Genomic DNA, 12,237 nt, shown 5'->3' on the forward strand with positions numbered 1-12,237 from the left:
TTTGTCTTGCCGAGGCATGAATATTACACGTGTGTATGAAGGTGCAGTTCCAGCAGGGGGAAACAAAACTACTCACTTAGGTTTAGGCAATGTCAAGGTTGGCCTAAAAAAAGTACAATACATACGGAAAGAATGTAATATAAGTATGGAAAACACGTCACAAACGTCACTAAAAAGCAAGTCACTAACATAGCTTACAAAACAAAACACCGGTCTCCTGGTTGACAGCTCTGTGTTTGACGGCCCTTTCCTACAGGGAACTGAAGCTGTTATACCCTTCTATGCTCTCGCCAAAGCCACCAGACTCCATTAAAAAAAACTGTAATTTTACCTTGCAGAACACGGGGGTTGCTGGTCTACCGTTGCCTTGATTGGATAGTTTGTCTGAGCACAAACAAACTAACCGGTCAAGGCAGCAAGGTAAAACTACTGTTTTTAAATTGGAGTCTGGTGGCTTTGGCGAGAGCTTAGATAATGGCTTCAGTTCCGCGTTGGAAACATCGACTGTATAGCTGTCTCACGGCAAAGTAAACTGAGGTGGCTAAAATACATTTCGCTGCCGACCCCGTCCACAGCGGTGCATTGCTTTGCTCTCATGCTGGTACTCCTGTTTGTTTCTCCAAGCTGAGGCCGTACTGACCGCCATCTACTGTAGGTAATACACTGACTATGGCTAAGCACCTCATACAACACCGCTTCAAAACTCCCAAACTATCCCTTTAAAAACCCAGCTGGTGAAAGACAGGCTGGAGCATCACATGTTATGTAATATGTAAGTTTATCCAAGATATTCAGGTGTCTGCCTGTCTAACTGATGGACTGTCAGTATGTCAGGAGAATCCTAAAAGAATTTCCAGTGAAGCTGGTCACGGCATGCCTTTCTGTGAGTCTGTGGAAGCAGTCAGACTCTGGTCAAAGCACGTTTAAATGATAAACATCTCATCAGACTGACATATTTGGCACACATGCTCACATTCTTTATCTTTTTCTTTTTCCTCTCTCACACACTGTCTCTACCATCACCCTCTTTACACACACAGAAAATCTCACTGGCAATCAAATCCCTCTCCTTGAAGAGTCTTAAATACCATCTCCAGTCAATATGGAACAGTAAATCTGTCTCAACTGCACTTCAAAGACACCGTGCCCTCTCTTTGTCTGTGTGTGTGTGTGTGTGTGTGTCTGCTAATGTAATAGAGTCGACATCAAAGCCTGTCGGTGTGCAAAAGTTTTTGTTTAGCAGATTCTCGCATGTGGCCTTCGGATAAATGTACTCACACACCCAAACCAGCTGTGACTGAGGTCAGAAGGTTTCCTGTAAGAGTGTGTGTGTGTGTGTGTGTGTGCGAGGAAATGCATGTTTACAGACTCCTAGTCTCATTTCCTTTTAAGGTTAAATGCCTCATCAAGCACATCTGGGCCACTTAATAGGGTTGGAAAAAGTTTAAGAGACACGGATGTTGAAGGAGGACGGAAAACCTCTGAGCATACAGGCTGTGGACACCTGACAACTACAGTACCAAACTTTCACCCTCTCACATACTTATCTCATGCTTGTTCGACATTTTTTGTATTATTGCTTGCTTATTGCAAATGTACATATTTGTTGAAACTCAGCAGAAAGTAGATTGTTGATGTTTTAAACGGATCAAAAATGAAAGTCGCTTTTCCAATTGTAGTTTGGTTTACCTATTCTGTACAAAAACCATGATCAATTGTTGCCTTAGTTCTGATATGTTTGATGTTCACACTGACTTATTACACTCGATTCAAGAGGAGTAACTCATATGGACTGACTGGTAACTCGTTTATTTATTAGTTTTCATCAGTCATCCTGCATCTGTGTGGGGAAATCGAGTTCTGGTGAATGATAGCAAGTCATGCTGCACTTTGCTTATGTATCTTCTCTGGTGTCAAAAAAAGATGAGCAGGTAGAAAAAGATGTCTTGTGCTGTAATAATGCAGGCATACCAAGTAGTTTTGCATAATCATGTACGTGGTACGTGGTGGACTCAGGCTGTGTGAAGGGCAAGGGCAAAAAAAAATAAAAAGGGCACCAGCTGCACGTGGTGGGGCACCAGCACGCATAAAGCTGTGGGGCATGTAGGGCAGCCTTTATGGCACTGCATCATGTTTTCTCTGCACTTTGGAGGGCACTTTATCATGTTTTATCTACTGGAAGGGCACTCTGGAGGGCACTTCATTGTGTTTTCTGTACTGGAAGGGAACCCAGAGGGCACTTCATCATGTTTTCTCTCCATGAAGGGTACCCTAAAGAGCACTTAATCATGTTTTCTCTACTGGAAGGGTACTCTAAAGAGCACTTAATCATGTATTCTTTACTTGAAGGGCAGCCCAGAGGGCACTTTATCATGTTTTCTCTCATGGAGGGCACTTCACCGTGTTTTCTCACCATGAAGGGTACCCTAAAGAGCACTTAATCATGTTTTATCTACTTAAAGGGCACCCTAGAGGGCAATTAATCATGTTTCCTCTACTTGAAGGGTACCCTAAAGAGCACTTAATCGTGTTTTCTCCACTGGAAGGGCACCACAGAGGGCACTTCATCCTGTTTTCTCTACTGGAAGGGAACTCTGGGAGGCACTTTATCAAATTTTTGCCACTCGAAGGGCTCCCTAGAGGGCACTTCATCTTGTTTTCTCTACTGGAAGGGCACCCTAGAGGGCACTTCATCTTGTTTTCTCTACTGGAAGGGCACCCTAGAGGGCACTTTTGCTGCGTTTATTTTCTACTCCCCCCCAAGTCCACCAGTGTATGTATTATATGCAGATCACTTCCTTGACAGGTCACAGTCAGCAGATGGATTTAATGGCAGTTTATCTTTTGAATGCTTGCAAAAATCACGTCTTCTATCACACGAGCCTGTGCGACAGGAACTGGTGCGGTTCCTGACGGGTCGGGTCATTGGCTGAGTACGATTTATGAGGCGATATTTGTTATAGAAGCTAAAAGTAATATTTCAGGCAATTTCGCCATATTCACCAGTGGTGAGGGAACAAATTCTTATTTACAGTTGCAGTCAGTGGAGGGGACACCAGGGAGCTACCCTTTTCAACCTCTATTTTGTACAGTTGGACACTGGAGCGTCTGAGGATTAAGTATGTGCTAGATGGGGAGGAAGGCAAGAGCATTTCCCTGTCGACTTGTACTCCGCATGACCGGTTATCTCGCTTACAGTACAGCCAGAGGACATTCAAGTTAGTAGATAAATCACACCGGCCACATTTATGCTGTCTCATCTGTGTCTGAGTCTAAGCTACATTTTCCAGTTGAAGGCAGTAAAATGCTCCTTCCTCTTACTGAGATACTTCTGGTCTTAGTCTGCAGTGCATTTATGTTAATATATCAGGGGCTTTACATTAGTGGAAATTTACGTCTTCACTGTGATTCCAGCAGCAGCAACAGAGGCTTGCTTTGTGTTCGCAAACCCACAGCTGGGTACTTGGGAAGAAACAGACAAAGAAAATCAACAACATCAAAAACACACTAATAATAAGAAATTATTTAGCAAATTATGATATAGCATGCTACTTGAAAGGGTTTGATTGGTGCTGTTTATCATTATCAAACACATGCAGGAAGGTGTTTTTAGTTTCATTTTCTGTCATATTCAGTGGAATATCCAGCCTGTATGGGAAGCACACGTTGGATGACTCAGCATGGGATTCTGGGAACTAACTTGAGATCATGTTTCCGGCTCAATAGTCTTTTCCCGCGGGACCTGGCTTAGCAACACTTTTCAGGATTACCACCTCAACCTTCATTACTGTTACTTGTATGATCTCAGACTGTAAAATCAATATTGGAAACAAACAAACACAAAGGAAAAATCTATAAGGTTCTGAAGCCTTACAAAGATAAACTCAGAGCTTCTTCCATTCACAGTAAATATAATGATTTGTGCACTCATAGAGTGTTTCTTTGAGCCTTTCTAAACCAAATAGCTCCTCAAATGTTTATCTTACGCAATCAAAAGTACTCATTACTTCATGTAAGCCTGCACTGCAGATGACGAATCGCACCCGCCGAAAACAAGATTTCAAAAGGATCAAAGAATAATGATTTGGGGGAAAACAGTGACATGAATAATGAGTAGGGCCCCTGTTTGACTGGAGTGTTGCCTGCAGATGGTGGGCTTTTGTTTCTTTAAAAGGGGGAGCAGTTATTTTCTTGTATCAGACATGAAGGTCAATTTAGGTCCCTATCTTTGGAAAGCTATCCAAACTTTATTTTTGTTAAAGAGACACGATCCAAAATGGACCCAAGGATAATGAGATCTGATCTGAAATGTGGTTGATCTGATTAGACCCCATTTACACTTATCAAGTGTCTCAATCCAGATTAGTTTTAATACACGTTTCTTTACACTTGTCCACATGATATACTGTTTGTGTCTCCATTAGCAAGATCACAAATCTGATTGCAATCTGTCTTGGTTTTCCCAGGCAACATGCAAATCTGCACAGCAAGTATAGTGTGAATGCTCCTGAAGCTGTTTAGTATCGACTGAAAATTAAAATGAAGAGTAAATTGGTACTTCAGCAGTTAAGTTACGCAACATATCCTCATACAACGGTTCGTATGAGATCTTATGAAAAATGATTCCTCATTTTTCGTGCGTTTACCTACGAATGTTGAGCCACGTGTCAATTTCCGCTCGTTACATGCATACAGTCTTCTAAAAAATAAACCTCCGTCTTCACAGCAAACAACTTGATTCGGTTTAAGCAACAAAATTACTTAGTTAGGTTTAGGAAAAGATTGTAATTTGGGTTCAAATAACTTCGGAAGTTGCGTAACTTAAGTACGGAAGTTATGTGACAACTAAATCAACGCTCTCTTCTGGTTTCACATTTCACAGTCTGATGTTTTTGACCCAACCATCCACCCTGACCTCCTCCCTATGCAGCATTTGTAGCTCTTTAAACTTCCTGGTTCACAGCTATGTGGATTACTTACAAATTGATTTTGTGGGATGTATACAAATTACAGAATTACAGAACACAAACATGGATAACTGATGTACAAGCGAGACAAAGGTTTTCACGGCTCTTACTGACACCGCTCCCTCACCCATACACATCAGTGCTCTCTCATCCACACATCATCCTGTAGTTGAACCGATCAGGCGTCAGATAAATGCTACAGCAGCTTCTTATGCCTTCTGTATGTGTGTGTGTGTGTGTGTGTGTGTGTGTGTGTGTGTGTGTGTGTGTTGATATGCTTTTTAATTTAATGAGACCGACAGATCAAATAGCTATCCAAGACGCATGAAGCCTAAAGAGACAGCACACCAACACTGCAGTGGCACGATGCTCCTCTAATTAACATGGAGCCACAAAAGGTCATAAAGAGCAGCAATACATGTGATTTTCCATGCATATCACAGTTCAGTCTCTGTTTTGCCTCAAAGAACACATTTTCCTCTGGTGATCATTGTGACACGTGATCAGAGTTGATAGCGAGTCTGCTCGTGTAATAGATGAACGCAGATTTGAAACATGGCAGGGGTTTAGTAGTAAAATTGTGTTTTGTTCTTTATTCAATCTCTTCTCCCTGTATGCTTTCATCTGATTTGCTTTCCCTCGTGGTTTTTCCTTTATCTAGTCAACCTCAGTCCGCGCTATAGTTCGCTGCCTCACAAATGCCTCTCTCTCTCTCACACTCTGCCTCTCTCAGTTTAGGTTGTTTTAGCCATTAGCTGACACGCTGATACCATCTCAGACACCTGTTCTCCCCTTCCAATGCTGTTTCTCCTCATTCTCTCTCTGCCTCTCTCTTCCTCCTTTCCTCTCTCGCTGCCTCCTCTCCTCCTCCTCCCTCTTATCTGTTCGACAGGTCTGGAGAGAACAAATTAGACCTGCTAAATTAAGCCACACACACAGCTCCAGTGTAGCTGAAGGGAAGCTGTGTGAGTGTGTGAAAGATGGAAAGATACAAACACACACTCAAACACAGGAGCTCTTTGAAAAATGGGTAAATCAGATCAAATGAGATAAACCTCAGGAGTTGGATTCTGTTTTAAATGTACGGAGGTGTGATGATTTGACCAGAGGAGGAATAACAAAGGGTGAGGAGGGAGGGAAGACGGAGAGAAACAGTGAGAGTTACTGTATATACTTTTACTTTGTCGTCATCATGTTGGGTTGAACGTGGTGACATTGCTCGCTACAGTAGTATTTTTGATCGAGGTTGTTAAGGGCTCATCTGGCTTTATACACTGTGTGCCATGTCTGTGGGTTGCCGTAGCAACCTAGGATACATGGATTTGTCTTGATGTGGAGCTTTGAGGTCATCTGAAATTCTGTGATTGTCTTGCTTTTATTTGCATTTAATAGAGACTTTAATCGGTGTCTGGACATCAGAATAAACTATGGTGATTTGTAGCCATTATTTGCTGTTTTGTGTGACATGCTTCACATGTATACCTATATACATATGGAAAAAAAAACGTGATCTAAATCTACTTTCCTGTACCTTTTAAAATTCCTCCAACTCTACCAGCTTTAGCTTACACATTAATGCATCAACAATAATAATACCATAAAATAATACTGCATATATACTCTCACAGTGGCCATTCTGCATTATCAGTACTTTAACTTTTGCTGATAATATACTTTTGTACCTTAAGTTTAACTTAAGCTTTTACTTATAATTGAGTATTGTGACATTGTTACTTTTACTTAAAGGGTAGGCCATACCAAGTATTGTCAACTTGGTTAGGTTTAGGCAACAAAACTATTTAGTTAGGTTTAGGAAAAGATTGTGATTTGGGTTAAAATAACTACAGAGGTGGAGTAACTTAAGCACGGAAGTTACGTGACAAATAAATCAACGTTGACTTCTGGTTTCACACGGGGTTAAAACACCGTTCTCCTATGCAGCGTTTCACGCTATGTATACTTCCTGGTTCACGATTACGTGGCTTACTTACAAATTGATTTTGTGGGATATATATGAATTACAGTGCATTACTTTTCATAGGTATAGCTATGAACAGTGTATGAGAACAGCTTGAGTTGAAGCCTAGTCTGACTCATCGGATGTAGACTGTGGGTATCTGCCATTGGCCGCCTATTTCACGCGCCGTTCTCTTCCCGTTCTGCTATCTGCTATATTGTAATGGCACTGTCGCTGCATCCAGTGCTTAGCGCCGACCAAACACCATTGGAATTGGTTTAAAGAAATACAAATAAGCCAGAGCGTTTTTTCCCCCAGTACCAGAATGGTAATGGGTGTAGCCAGACCTTTCTTTAGCGCTGACACAGTGCTGTGGAGATAGGCATGACTAAAGCCCTAAAGGAAGTTATTCCTCTGTGATATTGTTGCTCAAAAACTTGTAAAAAAACACATCAGTGACACAATTGCACTGCGCGATGTTACTTCATTACGATGAACATGGGCACAGTTTATTTTCATACATCACCTGGCTGCCATTTAAAAATGTGTATTGATCCGCAGCTAAAAATAGTCTTCAACAAATGCACTATTTACTCCTAGCTGTTTTAGGAAATGACTGACGCCTTTAAAAAACATTATTTATTTTTACATCTTTAGTAGAAACCAATGAGCGTTGGACTGGCAGGGCAGGGAAGTTGACTAACAAAATATTAATTGGTCTTTTCATAGGATTTGTTGACAATAAGAAACACATAGAATAACGACAGCCTTATCCTTAAAGTAAATAATCTTAGTGCTTCTTAGATTTTTGGGTGATGAAAAGAGGATATGTACAGGTTTGATGAGAGCTGTTATCACAGGAGCTGTAATGTCAAACTGAAAAACACAGTATCTCTCTCTCTTCGTCTTGCCCTTTACTCCATCTGTGCTCATACCACTTTTTTTTCTGCTTTATTTTCTCTCAGATAATAAGCGATGCCGCCAGTTCAGCCCCGCCTGTAATGCTGTGTCTCTTCTCCTCTCTCTCCTCTCTCTGTACTCATAAAAGAGGAAGCCAGGGAACATTACAACAGCTGCTCTTTCTCTACCCCTCTTCCTTCTGATTAGAGGGCGGGATCGGCGGCATCTTCAAATCAGAGTCTCTCTCTCTCTTCTTTCTTCTCCCTGACAAAATGACAAAGCTAATCTCCTTATCCGTTAGTTTGACAGCCTTTAAGAGAACACTTTCTCATCCTCCTGCCCTCTCTCCCCCTATCCCTATACACCTCTCCTCTACTGTCGAGTGAAGGTGTGAGGAAAGAACAGTTGGTTAATACATTTTGGCATTTTACTGACAGGGTTGCCAGATCCTCCCTCTCTTCCTTCCTCCTTCCTCTCCCCCTATCTTCCCATCTCTTATTTTTTATTGTGGAGGTAAAAGAGTGAAAGAAGCATTTTACCTGGAGCACTGCAGTCGGGTTGAACCCAATGTGACGAAAATATAAAATATAAAAACTTTAAGCGGTGTCTCAAAACATAGCTGATGATTCATCGTCAGCTCTGTCTGTGTGTGTGCGTGTTTGTGTTTTACAGTGTGTGTGTTTGTCTGAGTGAATGTGCACGTCTCACCAGCAGTGAGTAGTAGACTTTGAATCCCGGCTTTGCAACAAAGTAATCGTCAGACTTGAAGGTGACTCTGAGCATGTTGGTTTTGGAGTTGAGACTGGGCGGTGCCTTCTGCCCACACCAGCGACCCCAAATTATAGTGCTGGTCTCTGATTGGTCCTCCACTTCAACAAAGTCATACCTGGAGCGAGAGAGAGAGAGAGAGTGATGGAGAGGTAGATTAATGTGTGGGAGGGAAGAGGGAAAGATGGAGAATGGAAATTATACATGTCAAGAAAATATAAAAGGTGAGACTTTGAAACTGAAAAAATTGGAAGATAGACCATTTAGGAAAAGCAGTGGGCTACTAAACTTGCTACTAAAACCAAATTGTAAAATAGTCACAGTTTACAGACAACTTTGACATACCGTATTTGCCATACGACATAGAGTTCCTTGCAATGAAGGATTATTGTCCTCATTTTATGCTTTCTTTCAGTTTTATGTCCAATTAAGGCAGTAGGCCTCGTTTGGGAAATACACTAATACACTTCCTTGCTGAGAGTTAAATGTGAAGATCGCCAGTCTTTGTATTTTCTCGTTTATGATTAAGTGAATTACATGCAAATTGATTTTGTGGGAAATACACAAATTACAGTGCATTACTTTTTGTAGGTATAACTACCAACGGCGTATGAGACCAGCCTGATCAGTGAGCTTTAAACGTGCTGGTAGGAGGATTTTGTCACCTTTGGATGGAGCCAGGCTGGCGGTTTCTGGTGGTTCCAGCTTCATTGTACGAATTTAAATATGATAGTGGTATCGATCTTCTCATCGACTTCTCGGCAAGACAGCTAATTAGCCTATTTTCAAAATTGTTTCCAGGTCTCAGCAACTACATAATATTAAAATGGTGGCCTGCATGACAAAAAATAAGACCCAATTTGTAATAAACTAACTTTCCTTCGAAGTCATTGTGTACATTTAGCTCCTTCTTTACAGTTTAGGTTGATGTTAGCTCCAGTGATCAAAACAGTGGTGGGACAAATTTACAATGTATTCTCAAATCACTGCGCCACCCTGCCAAACTACAAGGCTAAAACACATAGACATTTTGCAGGAAAAGTTTTTGGATAACTTTCCAACAATCAATGCCCAGACAATTAGTGAGTCCATCTATCAAACACACACACACACACACACATACAGTCAATGTGACAAACAAGATTTGAGAAACCAGTCAAAGCTACTTTCTCCCTCTTCTCATACCTTTCCAAATCTCTCCTCCCCCTGCTGCTCCCTATTGTCTTTTCAGCAAAGTGCTTACAAAGACGGCTGAGTTGCATATGGGGATTAAAAAGTCTATTTCCTCCCCTCAACCTTCAAGGACAAACTTCTTCTACTTCTTGCCAAGAAAGCAAACTTCAACTATCCATCTCTGTTAGAGTGATTCCCACCCCCTTCACCTTCGTATATTCTTCACATCCTTTCAATCACAGCTTATTATCGGTGTGCTAATGTGCATGAACAAATCATTTTCACACATTTTACTGTTGCTGTTGTACGTCCTTTCAACTTGGGACTTCTGCTCCATAAACTTTTACTCTCCTCTCGGTCACTTACAAACTGTCCTCTCCATCATGTCTTCACTCGCACTCTGGTTCTTTAATCACCTGACTTTTCTCCTTTACAGCTGCTTGTAATTCATCAATACTTCCTCCTCTTTGTGCTCTCTACCTTCATCCTTCTTTCCTCCATTCAGGCATTGTCCCTCTCTCCTTTTGTCGCTGCTCTAATCCCCTCTTCTCCGCTCTCCATCTTTCTGAATCTCATGTTTTTACCTGCACACTCCGTTCTCAGCCTCCTCCAGGCCGAAGTGTCCGTCGAACTCCAGGTGTATGCGGCTCCCTGGCGGCGACAGCAGTTTCCATGACAACAGCAGATTGCGGGGGTAAGCGTTGGGGTAGCGTGGGCTGTGGATGGCTCCACCCACTGGCGTTACTGTGGTGTTTTCCTCTTTGCGGTACAAGTCTGTGGTGAGGCGATTGCTGTCTGTTAGTGGTTACAACTAATCAGTTAGTTGGTCCAGTTTTAAATAAACACAAAATGCAAATCTACATGCAAAAACAATAAATAGACTTTTATGAAACAGAGAGACAGAAGCATAAAAACTTTGAAAATGCAAATACAAAGGTGACATTTCAGTCTAATGATAACACGACCTAGCAAAGGTACTTCAATTCCAGCACTTATAAAGCTTTTAGCCTAATGTAAAAAGACACAGTTATATCTTCTCCAGATAGTTTTTGAAAATGTGCTGATTCACTTTCTTGCCAAGTATTAGATTAGAGGTTGATATAACTCTCATATCTGTCCTTTCAATATGAACTTACAGCCAGCAGCAGGTGAGCTTAGCTTGGGGCCTGGAAACGACTAACCTGGTTCTGTCTGAAGGTAAAACAACCTAAAACTGCAGTTTTTACACTTTGTTTTTTGTACGGATTAGACAAACAAGATATAATGCTGGTAGGCACATTCTTTTCAAACTACAGACAGAGCTAGGCGAGCTGTTTCCCCCTGTTTCCAGTCTTTATGCTAAGCTAAGATGCATTCTGGTGGTAGCTTCATATTTACAGACAGATATAAGAGTGATATCGATATTCTCATCTAACTCTTGGCAAGAGGGTGAATGAGTTTATTTCCCAAAGTGATGAGCAATTCCTTTAAGTGTGTCATTTCTAGCGTGGTTTGTAAATTTTTGTAGTCTGAAAAGAAAACCGCAATAACACGACTCACCTCCATCATGATTCGATATATAATATTAAAGAATGGGGTCAAAGGGTCAGCAAAAATATTCAGATTCATTCTCAGACGGTCATGGACCAACATGCTGGTCTAAAGGAAATGGGGGATTCACCAAAACCATCAGGAATAGTTCTCTGGTGACCAAGAATCGCATCCTGTTTTATATAGCAGCTCTTGAGAACAACACGTAGACAAACTGACATCACTACTGCCGGTCTGGGCTTACAAACAGTTATTCTTGTCAACACAGGGAATAAAGGGTGCAGGGCATGAACTGTATATAACACTTGGCACATAAAACGTGTTGTGCTTTGTTAAAGTATGCTTCAAAGTGTGTGTACAGTAAATAACAGTGTCTGTCTTTACTGTAAAGTCCATTGCACTGCTGAACCAAAACAGCAAAACACTGCATCTTTACTGTTTCTGTGCTCTGTATACTTTACTTTGTATAGCTCATCACAAACCCACGCAAACACACACACTATTCTATAAATGAGATAATCTACCTACCTAAAAATAGGTAAGTATTATCTGTCATGCGCTCTGCTTATTAGCTTCATTGCTTTACTGACTACTTCTACAAACTGTAATGGTTCTTAAGTCGTGTTATTAGTATAATAATTGCTCATCGGTACTGATGAACATCATAGTCGCACCCACCCTGATTAATCAATTTGATCATAAATCAAATTTTTACATCGCACAACAAAACTTATTAATTTTTTTTCATCATTTTATTGCTGACTTTCTGAAAATTAGAAACACACACTCAGAATCACACACACACACACACACACACACACAGAGTAAGGTCAGGCTGTGTGCTGAAGTGGGCTGACAGGGCTGTATTTTCTGAGCGGTGTGTGTTTTTTTGCGAGAGCGAGCTGAATGCATAATCAAGCCACCGCAGCCTGCCCCCCTGGG

At 41.3% G+C, this 12,237-nt stretch overlaps 1 protein-coding gene across 2 annotated transcripts in view; it reads right to left on the reverse strand.

The window, feature by feature from the left end:
• pdgfd (platelet derived growth factor d) overlaps window positions 1-12,237 on the reverse strand; it is a 61,907-nt gene that overhangs the window by 20,182 nt on the left and 29,488 nt on the right. Inside the window, exons 2-3 of one of the 2 annotated variants that reach the window (XM_074641855.1) lie at window positions 10,350-10,560; window positions 8,533-8,710 (exon numbers count right to left, since the gene is read on the reverse strand). In XM_074641855.1, the coding sequence (XP_074497956.1) occupies window positions 8,533-8,710; window positions 10,350-10,560 (389 nt within the window). The remainder of the gene's footprint in view (window positions 1-8,532; window positions 8,711-10,349; window positions 10,561-12,237) is intronic. The other variant, XM_074641856.1, reaches the window with a different exon arrangement.

Source organism: Sebastes fasciatus, chromosome 7, assembly GCF_043250625.1.
Source record: "Sebastes fasciatus isolate fSebFas1 chromosome 7, fSebFas1.pri, whole genome shotgun sequence".
Lineage (NCBI taxonomy): Eukaryota > Metazoa > Chordata > Actinopteri > Perciformes > Sebastidae > Sebastes > Sebastes fasciatus.